This window comes from Muscardinus avellanarius (genome assembly GCF_963383645.1).
Source record: "Muscardinus avellanarius genome assembly, chromosome: 5".
In the NCBI taxonomy this organism is placed as follows: domain Eukaryota; kingdom Metazoa; phylum Chordata; class Mammalia; order Rodentia; family Gliridae; genus Muscardinus; species Muscardinus avellanarius.
The window spans coordinates 72657241-72675328 of NC_137790.1; the positions used below are offsets into that span (position 1 = coordinate 72657241).

The following is an 18088-nucleotide window of genomic DNA, read 5'->3' on the forward strand; positions in this document are numbered from 1 at the left end:
TTTTCTCCCTTCCCTCACATTCTTCCAGGCAGCACCCCCTTCTCACCTTTCTGGGCAGTTTGGGAAGGGGCTGGGGGCAGGAATGTTCTGTATTGCATTCCTTTACTCCCCTCCTTGCTGCCCAGAGCCCTGTCTACACAGTGGGCAGTGCTCTGCCCACCTCCATTGCTCTGGCAGTTGGTGGTTTCCTGGGAGTGCCTCCTGAGCGACTCCATGCATGTGTCCTGAACGATGCTTTTGTTCACATCTGTGAAAGGCTCAGCATGCTTTGTATTCATAAGCTGCTACCATTATCCACGCTGGAAGAGGTGATTGGCGGAGGCACGTAATTCAAACATTATTTCTGCTTGGCTTTGGTGGAGCATGTGGTTTTTGGCGGGAGAAGGCAGCAGATTGCTCTCCCACCAGCATCGGTCTGGCAGACCTTTTGAGTGAGTTCACATGGGGGAAGGTGACCAGAAGTCTGCTGGGTGCAGGTATCAAACAATGGCTGCAGGGACTTGTTCCTAAGACCCGGCTATCCCATTAGAGTACCCAGGTGCTTTGCCCAGGCCTACAGGGATAAACACCAGACCAATGAGAGACCCTTCCTTTCTGGTGTTCCTTCTGCTCTGCACCAGATCCTAGCACCCCAAATGTTTAATTCCTTGTTCTTTTACAGAGGAGGCAGCTGAAAGTCATCTCAAGTTACTGTCCACAGTGGCACAGGCAATGAAAGGACAAGGCACTGTCTGCTGGGTGGACTGTGGGTACGTTCTGGGCACGGGCACATGGCTGGGGCGGGAGGTGCTGGGGACTTGAGTGGATGAGTCGAATTGTCCTTTGGTTAATACTCTCTGAGTAAGCGACAGATTATCCAGGTGATACAGGGGCCACCTCCCTGTGCCTGGAAAGTGAAGACTTGGCTCTCCCTCCCTTTCTTTCCAGCCTCTACCCCTTTTCTTTTCATTTCCCAGAGCTTTCACTTTCTGTGTGTTTTCATGTGTCAATTTATTTTGTCTTCCCAGAAGAGATGGGTGACTGAGGGGGTCCACCCTGTTTCTAGAGGGGATCCTTGATACTCAAAAGAGGCAAGGTGATTTTTAGGGTCACCCAGTGGGTCTGCAGCAAGAACCACAAGCTTCACCTCCACCCAGGCTGTTCCCACTAGACTTTCTGCTGCCCGTGGCACAGAGGTGGTGGGTTCAGCTGATCCTCCTGCACTGGCGCAAGCCTGGAAAGATCTTTTTAACCTTTAATGTAGCTGCTCTTGCCAGAGACACGAACCCTGCCACTCATGCGCCCCACTCCAGTGTAATCCTCTTCTGATTCAGTCTGAGCTCTAAGTGACTTTTTAAAGTGGAGTTTTAGAGCCTACTGGTTTATAAGGTGAAGACCTCAGGCTTTTTCTGCCACCATGAGAGAGAGTCGAAGGAGATGCATACATTGACAGAACACTCACTGAGGCCAGGAGAATAAGCCTAGCCAAGTAGTGTGTGAGTGTGAGTGAGTGTGTATGTGCTGACTTCACACCTCCAGATTTACCCTGACACTACCCGGCTGTTCTCAGGTGTTGGTGAGATCTTAGCCACTGGTTAACTCTAGGTTGTAGTTGGTCTGAAAGTGTTCCTGTCTTCCAGGTGTCCCTTCATTTCCCACATTTTTTCAGCAGTGCTCTGTGTGACTAGCAAAGTGACAGCATCTATTAGAGGGGACAGGCCGCTTTGGGATTTCCATATCTGAAGATGATGATACTTCTGCCAAGCAGAGGGAGCCGTATTATAGGGTGTTCTTAAGAGGCTTATAGGTGGCAGGAATGGGCAGAGGAGCTTTCCACCCAGACCCACTTGTTAGCCATTACCAGCTCTTACTGTGTGCTTTGAGAATACACAGATCAGTAATCGTGTCCTCATGAAGTCCAGTGGAGTGAGGAAGAGGCAGACCCAGCAAGTGTTTAAACTGCAGGTGGTGATGCTGTGACAGAGTCTCCTGTGTGGAGGGGCAGTCACTTGATGTTTCTTGGAAAGGTGGAGAGAAGTTTCGCAGAGGAGGGGAAGTTCACGTGGGGGGCGGGGGCGGACCTCGTGCCTGGCCTCCTGCTGCCTGTGAGTAGAAGTCCTGCTGTGCTCCTCCCTGCTGTGCTCCCCATGGACTGCAGGACTTCCAGAGTAGCGTGGTGTCAGGTCTGTGTGTGAAGAGGGAAGGGGGAGATTAGAGTTTAGACCGAAGTTTAGAGTCATGGTGTGTTGACTTAGTAAAAGTGCCGAAGAGGAAATCCTGAGAACTTGACATGTTAACACTGAACCTCACGGAGGAGCATGCTATAGCTCAAAAGAGGCACCTTATACAAAAGGGTAGGCTGTTCCACATAGGTGCCTCTCAGTTTATTGAATTTATCCCTGTAAGAGGAAACACAAACAAAATGTTAAGTAGCTCTAAAATATCTTAGATAAGTAAGTGGATTATAACGCCAACACAGATTATGTTAGAAGCCAGAATATCTGAGTCTGAGTTGGAAATTAGAGGCTAAGCGCAACTAAGTCTGTACAGAGCAGCCCAAGAGATATCACTAGGGCTCTAGTCCCTGCAGGCCACCCTGGGTGGCATGTTTCAGGAACCACCATTATACAAGAACATCCCAGGGGCATTAGCTGGCTCCCCTGCTCCTGCTCTAGACTTCTAGACTCACTCTGCAAGTCCTCAAGGAAACCCACCACATTAACTCCTTGGGGCCCTGTGAGGACAGCTGTTGTCCCACATGCATTCCATCTGTGCCTGTGAGTGTGTGACCAGACTCTCCTGGATGGAGGAGTGCTGTCAGGAGTGCTTTCTGCTGGTGTCTGCAGAGGAGGGCGGAGGTGGCACAGAGCCAGCGCTGCTGTCTTTAGCCCCACTGCTTTTAAGCAACAGATGGCCAGCCAGAGAGCGCCTCCCCTCCACTGGGCCCTGCTGATGTTCCCTTCTCATCCTCTCCAGCTCCGCTCCCCACCCTGCCAGCAAGGGTTGGTGGCCAGAAGGCAGGTGCCAGGTCTTGGGGTGAGGGTGACCAGGAATGTCAGGAATGAGCAATCAGGGGAACAGAGAGCCTCTAGGTGAGAGGAGATGCTGCTGTGGTGTTGCAGCATCTTTGCAGGTGTGTGAGTAGCGGGCACAGCCTTGCATTCAGGAGGACCCTGGTGAAGGTGTCACATCCATAGCTCAGTTGTGCTGGGGCAGTGGAGTAGGTTGCAGGCAGGTCAAAGAAAGTGCCAGGGGACAGTGGGCAAGACATAAGACTTACCGGGGAAAGTTCACAGGAGATCAGTGTGACAGGCTGGGCTCAGCGGTGACAGGCTGACACACAGCATCTCCGTCCTTCCCTGCCTTGCCAAGCAGCCTCCTGTCCTGGGGTGTTCTGCCCAGTGGTGTCCATCTGGACAAGTGGAGCGTATCCTCTCCACAGTGCCCTCAGTTCCGTGCCTGTCCCCACTCAGAGGGGTTTGATGTTGGGCTGCAGAAGCAGGACAGCGCCAGCATCAGCTTGCTCAGTGTGCTTGTCCGACCATCATCCCAAGGAGCTACTGCCCTGGCGTGTGAGGAAAGTAGCTTTCTACAGCTGACACCAGCTTGCCCTGGCTCCCAGCGTGCATTAGAGGGCCAGTGGCCTTCCCGCCCAGGTGCTCCCCTTGTTCCCTTAACTTGGCTAGTTTTTGAGGAACAGAAAGGGGATATTCGGGGACATGGTGTTTTATTGTTCCTCCATTCTTTCTTTCTTTCTTTTTTTTTTTTTTTGGTGGTACTGAGGTGAAATCCAGGGGCTTTTCTACCTCTGGGCTATCCTCCCAGACTTTTTTTTTATATTTTATTTGGAAACACAGTCTCACTCAGTAGCTAAGACTGGCTTTGAACCTGTGCAATCCTCCTGTTTCAGCCTCCCAAGCGCTGGGATTATAAGCGTGCGCCACCACGCCCGGCGTTCCTCATTTCTGTAGGGACAATACCAAGGACCAGCTTCGATAACTTATAAGCCCTATGACTGGGTAATTTGGTTACTGTGAGTCTGTTTCCTCATCTGAAAAATGGAACAATGCCACATAGTCTGCCTTCTTTTCAGGTCTGTGGTAAGGAACAGATAAATGAAAGTTATAAAATAGAAAACACAATTTAAACGCAGCCATTTTGCTGTTTTTTTTTTTTTTTTTTTTTTTTTTTTTTGTCTGGGTAAGATCATTCAGGAGCAAGCTGGTTGGGGAGAAACAGTGTGGTTGTTCATTGAGCAACTTTTATTGGGTAAGAATCCCTTGGTTCTGGGAAGATACCCCTGAAGAAGGTATTAGCATGGGAGATAGCAGTAGCCCTTGGGATGTTTTACTGCGCCCCCTAAGTATGGGGTACAGCAGAATTTGAAAGAGTGCAGGGCAGGAGGCCTGGCTTTGAGTCCAGACTGATAGCAAATAACTGTGGGGCCTTTGGCAAATCATCCCCTCTCTCTGGGCTTCAGCTTACTCTTCTCTGAAATGTTAAGTGGAATCTTCCAGTTTGCTCTTATCTTTAAATAGCCTGGTTCAGGAAATGCCAGAAGCTCTGCCAGTCTCGGCGTGCGCATGTATAAGGATGTGGCAGGCCTGTGCCCTCATATTTGGGGGTCTTTCTCTTTGTGTGTCTCTCTCTGTGCTGAGTGTCTCCTGTCCTTTTCCCTGAGAGGCTGCCTTCCATCACCCCTTTTTCCTCTCCCCTTACTGAGTTTCTGTTGCTTCTTCTCAGAGGGGAACTGAGTCCTTGCCTCTCCCATTTTTTCTGCCTCTTTTCAGCTTTCTCCTCCAAGGGCATATTTCTGTTTCTCCTCTGCTAGTGTTTCTGGTTATTTCCTTGCTATCCCTGTCTGCACACCTGCAGCCATACACACCCCTCTGCTCATTCTCCCTGGTCTGGGCCTATCACTTGTGCCCTGAGGTGTTGGTGGGGGTGTGGCTTCTAGCCAGGGATCTGCCAGCTCATTCCTCCCTTCCCCCTCCTGGCTCAGACCTCTGCAGCCAGCCTTGCTTGGCGGCTGATGGTCCTTGTGCTGCCAAGAGGGCTATGTGTGAGGGAGGTGGAGGTCCTCTTTATGTTCCAATGTGGTACATGCACTGGAGCTGCTGTCTGGGGACTTGAGCTGGAGCCAGCGTGGAGCTGCGCCTGGTGTACTGATCCTGGAGCACCTCACTGGGGCCAGACCATCCTGCCAGGTGCTCGCTGCTTATTTTCCTGGGGCTTCAGGTCATTGCCCAACTACATTGCCTTTCTTCTGTGCTCTCTTCCTCCTGTCTGCTTGATTTCCCTGCAGCAGCAGTGGCTCCTCAGATGTAAGATTAGGCCCTGCCAGGGCAGGTGTAACATATTTTGAAGTCTTTTTGTTTTCTAAAAATCATTTAAATTCAGTATTTGTGCATATATATATATATATATATATATATATATATATATATATATATATACACACACATATATATATGGCAAACATCATTATCATGGGCTAAAACAGACTCCCAGAAGTGTCGTGTTCATCTTGTGTTTTCATATTCCTTCTGACACATGGCTGTGCCCTTGGGTGACATGTTCCCACTGAGGAGCAGAGCCCAGAATCCCTGGCCTGAGGCACTCACTGCACAGCCACAGAGAAGCCACACTGTCTCCTTCCCATCCCTCTTCCTAACTGAAGCACATCACTCATGCCATATTACGTACCTCCTGGAGTAGGTACTGAGGAGAACAGCCAGGCAGTGAGGGTCCCTGGTGTAACGTCCCCTCATCAGAAGGCTTGGTGGCCCCAAAGTCTGTCCAGGTTAAAGCTCCGCTGTTCAGGACTGCTCTTTAACTAGCCCTTGCTCAGTCCCTCCAGCCATACTCTGTCCCGCTCCCTGCAGCTTGGTCCTGGGCAGTTGGTTACCACTCATCCCTGTGTTCTTTGTGTCTTCAAAGGGAGGGTGCTACCTGCATTTCATGCCTGCCCAGCCCTGAGGATTCATTCATAGGTCCGGTGGCTCAGAAGCCCACGTGGCAGGCCGGGCAGATGGGAGGAAGAGGTTTACCCTACTTTGCCTGATGGGGAAATGGAGCCCAGGGAGGCTGGGGCAGCCAAGGGCACAGAGTTCACAGCCAAGTGGAGCTTGCCTGCTGGTTTCTTACCCCACAGGAGGCTGAGTGTAGTTCGCTCTGCACATACAATGCTGATTGTGGTGAAGGGGAAATCCCATTGCTAGGTTGGGGAGAAGTGACAGGGGATCTGATTTTCTGAGGCTCCATGTGTTCCAGCTCCTACCTCATGTGTCAGAATGTAAGGCAGCTTATCCCGATTCTGTAGTGTTCCTTGACCTTGTAGAGGGATCAGAATTATGTAGACAACTCCTGCATTTTGCAACTCAGGATACAAAGGGCCTCGTCAGAGGTGGCAGAGCCAGATTTGGAGGCTGGCATCCTGGCTGCTGTCTAGCCATCCTCCAAGGCAGGAGCAGTACTTAGGCTGTTACTTAGCGGAAACCTAGCCTCTTCTCCTTAGCCTCCAGCACCTTGTTCCCCTTTTCTTGCTCTCACCGCCAACGTGTCAGCCCCGAGTCTGACTCCCAGCCTCGGGATGATTATTACTGCATTTGAAGATCTACTCAACACAGCGCCACCTGCTTGTAGCAGCCACTCTAGACTGGCAGCCAGCTACCCACTGTGACTCCCATGCCAACTCCATGGGGGGGTGGGGGGGAAAGAGAGAGAGAGAGAGAGAGAGAGAGAGAGAGAGAGAGAGAGAGAGAGTGTGTGTGTGTGTGTGTGTGTGTGTGTGTGTGTGTGTGTTGGGGAACGTACACAGGCTTCTGTGAACTTTCCCTCCTCACTCTCTGTAGAAGAGAGCCAAGCTGGGTGGGGAGGGACAGATTGTAGCACGGGGTGGCCTTGATGCCTCCCTCCCTGGACAGTAGGTGAGGGAGCAGGCACACTGGTGGCTGATTTTTGCAGGCCAGATGCAGTGTGACTTGGGCCCACAGGGGGCCTGAGGTTGCATAGTGGACCTTGGCACTCTGACTGGGGCAAAGTATCTCATTTCCCTGCTCACTGCCTTTGTCTTTTTTCCCCTCAAGCCTCAGCCATGAGCTAGGGAAGGGAGGGAGAAGGAGAGAGGGAGTCGATCAATTAATTGTACTTAATCTATCAACCCAGATTCTTTTAAGTCTCTGAGCTTGGGTAATTCTCTCCCCTTTTTGGCCCCTTAGGACTTTTATTGTCTGCACTGCACAATTAGTACATGTTCACGTGCACACTTAGACACTCTAAGAGACAGAATTGTTGGGGGAGAGCAGAGCTGAGGGGACCCCATCAGGAATTGTCACCTGGCAGGATTCCTGGAGCCGAGCAGCGGAGCCCAGAAAGCAGGAAGTGTGGGGCCTCACCCCAGCAGCTCTACACAGCACCACGTGTTCTGTTCATCTACCTGTCAATCAGCCATTTAGAGTGCCTGCTATGTACCAGCTGCTTTTCTGCCCCTGGGGAGATAGGTATGAACAGAACCGACCCCCACCCCTTGCCTTCAGGGAGCAAACATTTCTGCCATGAAGAATCCTGATGAACTAATCAGAGTGAAGGCTACTGGCTGAGACCAGAACAGACCAGGGCACCTCTGCCTCTGGCTCCACCAGCCACCATGGTTAATTTGAAGCCTTGCTCCTGAGCATGTCGTGGGCCCACGGGCACCTAAAGCTGCAGCAGTGGGACTTTTCTGTGGTGTCAGTTCTGGCAGAACAGGCAGGGCTTGGGGTTGGAATGTCCTGAGCTCTGTCATTCCTTCCTCTGCCTTGTGGAGGTTACAAGTCCCTGCTGCTTCTCCTGCCGCCTGCCGGGCTGGCTTGGGTGCTTGGCCCAGCCACTGTTGTTGGAGTTGCAAGGATGGTGTGTGGTCACAGAAACTGAGCACAGCAGAGCCAGGCCTGACAGGAAGCCCAAGTGAATGGTTGCAAACACCTGAACGAAGCCCTCTCTCCCTGGGAGTTAACACAGGTGGGGAAAGGACACCTTGTTTGCAGCTGTTCTCCAGCAAACTTGTTGCCTCACAGGGGCTTCAACCTCCCTCCATCTGAGGGATGGAAACCCCCAAGCAAAATGTTGGAAGCTGAGGGGGTGAACAGCCCACTGTAGGAAGACAGTGTGATCCCAAGCCAGGTGCGGTGGCATGCACACATGGTCTCAGCTACTTGGGGAAAAAAAGAAGAGAAACCTCGCTCCTGGCTGGTCATCAGACTTAACTGCGGAAGTGTAAACCATGCTCACTCCCTGGTCCTCTCATACCTTTATTTCAGAATCGATGGGGTGGGGCCCAAATAAGATTTTGTCTGTAAAGCTCTAATGCACCATCTCTTTCTTATAGGGCATCTGACCAGTAACAGAGACTTTCCATCTGAAGGATGGAAAACACAAGCAAAATGTTGGAAGAGGTGTGCGTGGTATCCCCAGAGAGCATTAGGGTAAAAAAGTTTCCAGCAACCAGAGGCTGTGGGCTGCCTTCTGCAGAGTGCCGAGGCCCCCTCTGGCTGCCTTACCTAGCATAAGCATATGCCTCTCTCTGTGCTGTCTTCCCTCGCCACTGCAGGGAAGGACAGCATTAGTTTTCCTTCCCTTCCCTTCCCTTTTTGTACTCATCATTTCTCGATTTCTCATTGTTTGTAGGTCTGCAGTTGGGAGCTGTAGTGGCCATAGCGGTGGCCTGAAAGCTGGGACAAGTGGGCAGGGAAGCCCCTGGGCCTGTGGGGTGGGCTTACCTCCCCAGGACCCGTACATGCTTCCTCCATTGAGATGTTTCTTGACTTGCAAATTGCATCTTTATACTTAAACTGACTTCTTACAGTTTTGCTTGTCCATTGATGAGTATTGCCTTTGGAATTGAGCTGAGCAGTTTAATGACTCCATCTGTTTTGGGGCTCGTGCACAGCTGTGTGAAGCTGATGGCTATAGAAGGAGGTGTGGTATGTAAACAGGTGGGAGAGGAGGGGATTTCCTGCAGGTGGCTGGTGTGCCAGGCAGAACAGAGTTCCCCTGGTCAGTGGTGTCCAGTGGGTGTCAGAGGGCTGGAGACCCTCATGAGTCCATTCAGATTTGAAGACATGTTCGGGTTCATGGGCTACCTTTGGCCGAGTGCAGAGGATGGTGAGTGTGGGGAAGGCTTCTGAGGGGCTGAAAGAGCTAGCACAGGACTGTGGTCCTACATGGTGGTTACAAAACTTGAACAGTGCCATCAGAATCTCCTGCAAGGCTTGTTGAAGCCCAGTTGCTCAAGTACCCTTGAGAGTTCTTATTTAGTAGATTCCTGGTGGTGCTGAGGTTCCTTTCTTCCTTCCTTCCTCCCTCCCTCCCTTCCTTCCTTTCTTGTGGTACCGGGGATGGAACCCAGGGGCATTGTACCTCCAAGGTACATCCCCAGCCCTAGTTTTTAGTCTTTTTATTTTGAAACAGGGTCTCACTGAGTTGCAAAGGGCCTCTCTAAGTAGCTGAGGCTGTCTATGAACCATAATCCTCTGGTCTCCACCTCCCGAATGTTGGGATTACAAGCGTGCACCACCACGCCCAGCAATTCTGCATTTCTGATGGGTCCCTGGATGATTCTGGTCCAGAGACCATACTTGGAGGTCCATTGGCCTAACAGGAGGGACCAAGATCAGATGAGGTCATGCATCAACACTCTGTGAGTGTTGCCGGACAGACATTTCTTGTCAGAAGAATTGGGAGTATGGTATCTCATACACCAAGTCATGGCTCTGGCACCAATGTTTCCCCTACCCTCTGACCATTATCAGTACTGATCAGATTTCATCTTCAGTATGGCAGACCACTTTCTCTGTTACTAGTCAGATGTCCTATAAGAAAGAGATGGTGCATTAGAGCTTTACAGACAAAATCTTATTTGGGCTCCACCCCATCGATTCTGAAGTAAAGGTGTGAGAGGACCAGGGAGTGAGCATGGTTTAAACCTCCGCAGTTCAGTCTGATGACCAGCCAGGAGCGAGGTTTCTCTTCTTTTTTTATTCCCAAGTAGCTGAGACCATGTGTGCATGCCACCGCACCTGGCTTGGGATCACACTGTCTTCCTACAGTGGGCTGTTCACCCCCTCGGCTTCAGGGGAATATCTGTGTCTGGATCCATCCTTGTGGCCACTTATGAGTAGAGACTTATCCTCTCCTGTCTGCTTGTCCCCGTCTGTCTTGACCTTTCCCCAATTCTCTAAGAACCTGCTGTTATAACTCCTCATCTGCTACTGAGAATTCTAGGTTTCCTGGTTTATTTCTTCAGCCACTAGCCAGCTCTGCTGTCAACACCTTTGTGAGGACTTGAGGTAACAAATGGTCCCTGACATTTGTGTCTTTCAGTGATTCAGAGAGTAGAAAATTATGCAAGAAGATGAAAGTTGACCTTAGTCCAAAGGACAAAAAGGCTGCATTATTCCATTACCAGTAAGTACACACAGCATTTCCAATTCAAGGAAGTGCTGAAAGCTTTCATTGGTGCTCTCAGAAAACAGCAAATTTTTGTTAAATTATTTCAGAATGATTTTTTTGGTGTGTGTTTACAACAATATCTTTTTAAAAATATCCTGAACCAAACTGGGTGTAGTATTGCACACTCATAATCCCAGTACTTGGGAAGCTAAGACCTGAGGATCGTGGTTCACAGCCAGCCTCAGCTACTTAGTGAGGCCTCTGCAACTTAGTGAGACTCCGTTTCAAAATAAAGAATAAAAAATAGGGCTGGGGGTGTAGCTCAGAGGTAGAACACCCCTGGGTTCAATCCCCAGTACCTCTTAAAAAAAAAAAAAATCCTGTACCATGTTCAGTAGCTTAATCTTAATGAGAAGCTTCAAGAAACCACATGTATGTATCTCCTGTCTATTCCTAAAGCTAACATAGTTTTTTCCTCATTTGACAGGGATGGTACATTTCATACTGAATATAACCGAGCTATGACATTTAAGGTAAATTTACTCCCTTGTTCTCAGCAGAGGTAGAGTCTAAATGGAGGCTCAAATCTGGCAGGTTCTCTCTTAGAGAAGGAAGGTTAGATTGCACAGTGACTCTTTTAAATAGCCAGGGGATTCTTATCACTAAAGCCTATGATAGCAGAATATCTGGAAAATTTGTAACTGTTAATGCACGGGATGACCCAGCCTTGGAGACAGGTTGTTGAATTTATAGGAGTTGCCTGGCGAGGCAGGTGACATCACACCTCTTCTTGCCACACATCTGGGTCTCCTTTTGCTGTGACTTCAAAGCCAATCCCATCATCTCTATAGTGGTGGCTTCAGTGGCCGCCCATAGGCCCAGGGAACACACTGTGCTCAGGTTAATGTGGGGCACTGGACATAAGCAGCTTGAGCTGGTGGCACCTGTGGGCTGATGTGGCTTGTTCCAGATGAGATGTGGCCATCACTGAGGTATTCCCTGCTACCAGTCAACTCTAGAAGTACATGGCAATGCATCCATTACAAAAGGCAATCCTGGTTATCAGAGGTCCCCAGCCCTCAGCCCCTGCTGGCCTTCAGTGCTCCTTTCACATCAGCTCCTCTTCCTCAAACCAGTCTTGTCCACTTCTGGTTTAGGAGTTATTCTCCACCCTTGGCTGGGACCATATATTTCTTCTGCTCCCAACTTGGGCTGAACCCAATTTCTCTAACTGTCCTGCTTCCCAGACTGGGTCAGACCCTGCGCTCCTGTCCCTTTATCTTTCTCTCTTTCTCCATTTGTGTCTCCTTCCATTCTTTCCTTTCTGTCATCTTTCTGGGTAGCTGTCATTGCCTTGCTCTGTTTTCCCACCTCTTCCACCCTCAGGTCATTTCTTGTTTATCCACCAACAACTACTTTTTAAGTTGCTATTGCTTTCACCCTATGCAGGGGCTTGTCCTGATTACTTAACATTGTAACATCCAGTTAGATATTTGAAGAGTTCTTCCAACTACAGTTGCTTCACCCTTAGTATTTTGTGCTACAAATCAGTTAACAGCCTTAGAGAAAACAGTTGCTCCCCAGGAATAAGACTTGGCTGGGTGGGACAAGGAAAGTGCTTATGCATGGATAAAAGAGGCTCTGGAATTTTGTAATTCGGCTGGGCCTCTGAGGAATCCTGGGATCCTGGGATCATGGAACAGGAAGTAACAGCAGTTCAGAAGTTTATAACAGGGAAGTAGCAAGGAGCCCAGAGACCCAGCTTGGCATGGAGTGTGTGGTGGGGGAGGCAGTGTCCTGGTCTTTCATCCCAGTCCTGTGGAGAGAACAGCTTTCCCCCATCCTTCCTCTGATTCTGCATCAACAAGCTGGAGAAGTCGGGTGGCTGTTACACAGGATCGAAGTTTTTGGTTTTAGACAGAATGTCAGCCACAGTCCCAGGATCCTAAATTCTGTGGTGCCAGAAGGGATTGGTGCAGAGTACCTAGAATTCTCCAGGGCAGGGGAAAGGTGACGATAGGTTTTCCCCATAGCTGCCTGGTGGCGTTTGCCCCTTCTGCTTGAGCAGCTGAGATCGAAGTCTGCCTTGGTCACTGAGTAGCTTTCCTTTCAGGATCTTCTTGGGACCCTGTCTCCAGAAAGATGGAAGAGCCCCTGGCAGGTTGGGCAAACATACTGCAACCTCATATTCTGACTGTTACCCTGCCTGGGCAGGCAGGGGCCTAATCCCAGGCACTGTGCTGTGACCCCTAAGGAGGACAGAAACCATGCCAGTGAGGGCTTGTTACATCTCTCCATTTGCAAATAGCAGGAAACTCAAAGAGGGAACTATCTGTGTAGGCAGCCTCTGCTTATAAGCCTATGTCCTCCAAAGACCTTATCATGTAAGTGGTGTAGACCTGGATCCAGATGGCCCTCTGGTGCCCTTCTCCCAAGGTCTTAGAGCCATGCCCATGGTCTTAAAGACGTCCTGAAGGCCAAGGCAGCTATTGAGAAATTCCTCTAGGATTTTGCACACCAGGTAGTATGGCTAAGGGGGGCTCCCAGGTGCTGCTCCCTGCAGAGCTTTCTGCCAGGATCTTCTTGTTCAGTTAGACCAAATGGAAGCTGTGTGTGGTATTGTATCCCTATAATCCTAGTATTGGGGAAGCTAAGACAGGAGGATTGCAGATTCGAGGTCAACCTCAATAACTTAGCAAGACCCTCAGCAATTCAGTGAAACCCTTTCAAAATAAAATCAGCCGAGCATGGTGGCACACACTTGTAATCCCCACACTTGGGAGGCAGAGACAGGATCACGCAGATTCGAAGCCAGCCTCGCTGGCTTAAGAAACCCTGTTTCCAAATAAAAATATAAAATAGGTCTGAGAGTATAGCCCAGAGGTAAAAGGGTTTCCAGGAACCCCAGGACCACCAAAACAAAACAACAAAAATCCCAATTAATTAATTAGTTAATTAATTTTTTAAAAAGGACTGGGAGCATAGCTTAGAAGTAGAATGCATCTGGATTGAATCCTTAGTTAAAAAAATAAAAAAGAAAGGAAAAAAAAACTATTTGGAGGCTGAGATAGGAGAATCATAGGTTTGTAGCCAGCCTCAGCTACATAGTGAGGCTTTTGCAACTTAAACCCTGTTTCTAAATAAAGATTAAAAAATAGGGCTGGAGAGCCGGGCATGGTGGCACATGCCTGTAATCCCCGCGCTTGGGAGGCTGAGACAGGAGGATCACACAGGTTCGAAGCCAGCCTCAGCTACTTAGTGAGGCTCTCAGCAACTTAGTGAGACCGTTTCCAAATAAATTATAAAATAGGTCTGGGAGTATAGCCCAGAGGTAGAAAGGCCCCTGGGTTCCACTCCCAGTACCACGGGGGGAAAAAAAATATATATATATATAGGGCTGGAGGTATAGCTCAGGTAGAATGCCCCTGGATTCAACCTCCAGTACCACCACCAAAAAGAAACTAATTGGAGAGAAACTTGGGATTACTCAAGTTTCAGTTTAATGAAAATAACACTTACTTGAAAATAAACCAAACAAAGTTGTGAATATTATTGTTTCAATTATTATTACATTTAAAAAAGGCTGTTTCACTGGTGTGGTGCTCGCATGTAATCCCAGCATTTGGGAGTCTTAAGACCGGAGGATCGCAGTTCGAAGACAGCCTCAGCTTATACTTAGTGAGGCTCTTTGCAACTCAGTGAAGCCTTGTTTCAAAATAAAGAGTAAAAAATAGGCCTGGGGTTGGTGTCACTTGGAGGTAGAATGCCCCTGGGTTCCACCCCTACTACCGGAAAAAAATTTTAAAAAGGCTGTTCTTTTCTTTTCTGAGCGACATCCTCTTTTCTTCTTGATGCGGGGATAGGGCGAGGGGTGTGTGCTAATTTTGAAGTTCAGCTCACTCCAGAGAGGGGACCAGGAACCTCTCCAAAGCAGCAGCTCCTGACCTGCTGTGGGTTCTTGATCCCACTGACAGTCTACTGAATAGGGCCCCTCTCCCTAGAAAGAGAGTGCAGGCATGAAGCAGCTGTTGTCCTGTTAGCTTGGGGCTTCCCAGACTCCTGAAGTCCAGCGTGCGAGACTCATAGGTCGAGATTCCTACACCAGGCATTTCTAGAACAGCAGGCAGGCAGGTGCCCCATTAGCTTCTTTCTCACGTGCTGAAGGGGCCGGCACCTGTGCAGCTGTGGGTGCATGTGGGCTTCGGGGAGGTTCTGCCAGGCCCGTTTGCCTAAGTCGTCCCCGTGAATGCAGGCAAGGGACTAAGAAAGGATGTATCTGTGATAGAAATGGCTGCTCTTCCTTTGACAGGAAATACGTTACAGCTTCATTTGGGCAGAAGGGAAGTGCTATCTGTCTCCCATCCTCCCATAGTAGTTCTTTTTATGTAGGAGGTTCCAGAAATGGTAGGCCTTGCTGAGGTCCTTTCTGTGTGGGAGCAGCAGATAGCACAGCCTCACTAAAGGGGTGTTTTCGTTCTCACCTCAGACCTCCCTCCTTCCCTCTAGAAATGGACACACACACACACACACACACACACACACACACACACACACTACTAGTTCAGATCTGCTCCACTAAAGCTTAACCAAAGTTGACAGAAGTAAAGAATCTTGCTTCGTCAACCTGAGGGTAGGGAGGGCTCGATGTGTTGACACAGAAGGCAGCAGCTCCCCTCCAGGGTGGGAGGGATGGAGGGTGACTGGTTTCTGGCAAGCTTTTCCTGATTCTCACAGACAGAGTGCCATTTCCTGAGAGTCTGTCTGAGGGGAAAGAGAATGCCACTCTGTCCTCAACAGTGAGGTGGTGCAGGTGGGGCGGGAAGGGCGGCAGAGGGATGGTACCTCCCACTGTCACAGTGTCTTCCCCAGGAGTGGAGATTTGAGTTGATGGGCCAAGTAACAAAGGTAGCCAAGCCATCCAGCGTCATTCCCTGTGGCTAGAAGGGAGCCCTTCAGGAGAGAAGTACAGGTACGAGGTGCTGGGCCCCACTGGAGTGCGCCCTGCCCTGGGGGCCACTGGCTCACACACAGCAGAGAACAATCAGTGGCGCACCTACTCCAGAACCAGTCTAGATCATGAATTCCAAGCAGTAAACAAGTAGGTGTGATTATCTGCTCACGGGTTGACAATTTTGGTGGCTACAGGGATGTGGACATTTCCACATTGGACAAGACTTTTTAGTTGATCGGAAAGCTTCTTAGAGGGGGTATGATTTATAGAAACACTAATATGTTTCTGGTTTGAATAAGCCAATGCATTGTCTCAAATTTCCTCTTTTTGTCCATGAAAATGCGTATGTAGGTATGGATCCCCTGACCAGTGAGGTGTCCTATGACTGGAAAAGTCCTGTGGGATGGGTGGACTTGCGTTTACCAGTGATGTCAATGAGCCATGGAAATAGCTCACCGTCCAGGCATGTGCCATATGTAGTTCTATGCTGGGTACTTTGTGTACCTGGGTCTCCAAGCAGGGAAACTGGTCAGGTTCCTGGTTCCCCTACCTCCCTCTTTTCCTAGCTAACATGCATTTTTTTTTTTCTTTTTCCTCCTCAGTCCATAGTGGCCTTTATGAAAGATCCAACAGGGCCCCCACTGTGGGAGGAAGATCCTGGAGCCAAAGATGTTGTCCACATTCACAGCGAAAAGGTAATTTATTCCCCTTCAGTTCAGATGGATGCTAGAAGCAGCCCTGGTGCCCAGGTCTCCCAAGGAGAGGAACCCAGGGAACTGAGAATGGGAGTAGACCCAAGAACCTACTACTGACCCGCTGCTCAGCTCTGTGATATAATTAGTAGACCACTGGTTAGCTGCCTTAGAACATTCTCCAATCTTTACTACCTTATTTAATGTGTTTTAAAAATACTAGATTTTCTTTTTTTAATCTTTTAGTTCTTTATTATTCATCTGAGTATGTACATTCTATGGATGATCTTTGGAATTTTTATAATAGTGAAAAAATTAAATAATTTGAATTGAATATTTCTATTAGACTTTATGCATAATTTTGCATATATCTTTAAACTCCAGAATATTCCTTTGTGAATATGACCTAAGTTATTTTTAAGTTCTTTATTAATACATTGTAATTGTACATGATGCTGAGATTCATAGCGATAATTTCATATGTGCACATAACATTATTTGGCCTGTTTCCTTTCACATTCTTGTCTTTTCCTCTCCTCATCCCACCCCCCTTCTTTCCCACTACTCTACTGCTCTCTCTATGCACTTTTTAAAAAATTATTTTCTTTTTAAATTTTTTATTGGTGAATTGTATTCATACATCTTAATGGAGTACAAGATGGTAGAGGCATGCGTGCACACATCACTCATTTAGCCCTTCCCCAGTTCCCACCCCAATCCTTCCCCCTTCTCTCCTTCTAATGTTTGGCTTATTGGCTGACTTTGATGTGTTTGTGGGTGTACATCATGTACATTAGGGAGATTCCCACTTCTGCCCTCCCGTCCCCCTCAGTTAGGTCGCCTTATTTGCTCATCTGTAATATCTCATTCTTCATCTAGAGTTCCTCCTATGACCCTTTTTCTCCCTAGCTTCTGCATATTAGGGAGAGCATCCGATTGTTTACTTTTTGTAACTGACTAATCTCACTTAGCATAATGTTTTCCAGTTCCATCCATTTTCTTATAGATGATGTGATTTTGTTCTTCCTTATGGCTGAGTAAAATTCCATTGTGTACATATCCCATAGTTTTGTAATCCATCTGCTGATGGACATCTTGGCTGATTCCATATTTTGGCAATTGTGAATTGTGTGGCTATGAACATAGATATACATGCATTAGTTTGGTATTTTGTTTTCCATTCTTTTGGGTAGATACCCAAAGATGGTATTGCTGGATCATATGGCGGGTTCATTCCCATTCTTCTGAGGATCCTCCATACTGTTTTCCAAAGTGGTTGCAACTAATTTGCAATCCCACCAACAGTGGATTAGAGTTCTCACTTCTCCACATCCTTGTTAGCATTTGTTGTTGTTTGTGTTTTAAATGATTGCCATTCTAGTTGGAGCTAGGTGAAATCTCAGAGTAGTTTTAATTTGCATCTCTCTGATGCAAATGATGTTGCTAATGATGTTGAACATTTTTTATACATTTATTGGCCATTTGAATTTCTTCTTTTGTGAAGTCTATTTTATTTTTCCACTTTTTGGTTAGGTTGTTTTCTTAGCTGTGAGTTTCTTGAGTTCTCTGTATACTCTAGATATTAGTTCTCTATCAAAGTAATAGTTGTTAAAAAAAAATTCTCCCATTCTGTTGGCTCTCTGTTGGGGTTCTTGATGGTTTCCTCTCTCTACGCACTTTTATGAGGTCCCTTTTCATTTCTTTATATGTTAAATTTTCTTTAGAAGAATATAGATTTAAATATTCCCTTTTTGGGTTAATGGTATATAGCTCAGTGATAGAATGCTTCCCTGGCATATACAGGTTCCCGGTTTGGTCCCCAGCACTGCATACAAATAAGTAAATAAATGTCTACTTATTATATAATCTAGATGTTGCTGGATTTTGCAATTTTTGCTTTGTTTTTTAGGTAGGTTGTTTGTTTTCTTTTTTATAAGAGTAATCTGAAGCTAGATAGGTGTACACGCTTATAATCCCAGTACATGGGAGGCTGAGACAGATGAGTAGCAGGTTTGCAGCCAGCTGCAGCAGGTTA

The 18088-nt window shown here is 48.1% G+C and overlaps 1 protein-coding gene across 1 annotated transcript in view; it reads left to right on the top strand.

The window, feature by feature from the left end:
- Window positions 1-18088, top strand: part of PDIA5 (protein disulfide isomerase family A member 5) — a gene marked incomplete at both ends in the record, with an annotated part of 90530 nt that overhangs the window by 26251 nt on the left and 46191 nt on the right. Inside the window, 4 exons of the mRNA XM_080696726.1 lie at window positions 662-749; window positions 10342-10425; window positions 10898-10943; window positions 15964-16056. Coding sequence (XP_080552852.1) covers window positions 662-749; window positions 10342-10425; window positions 10898-10943; window positions 15964-16056 — 311 coding nt within the window. The remainder of the gene's footprint in view (window positions 1-661; window positions 750-10341; window positions 10426-10897; window positions 10944-15963; window positions 16057-18088) is intronic.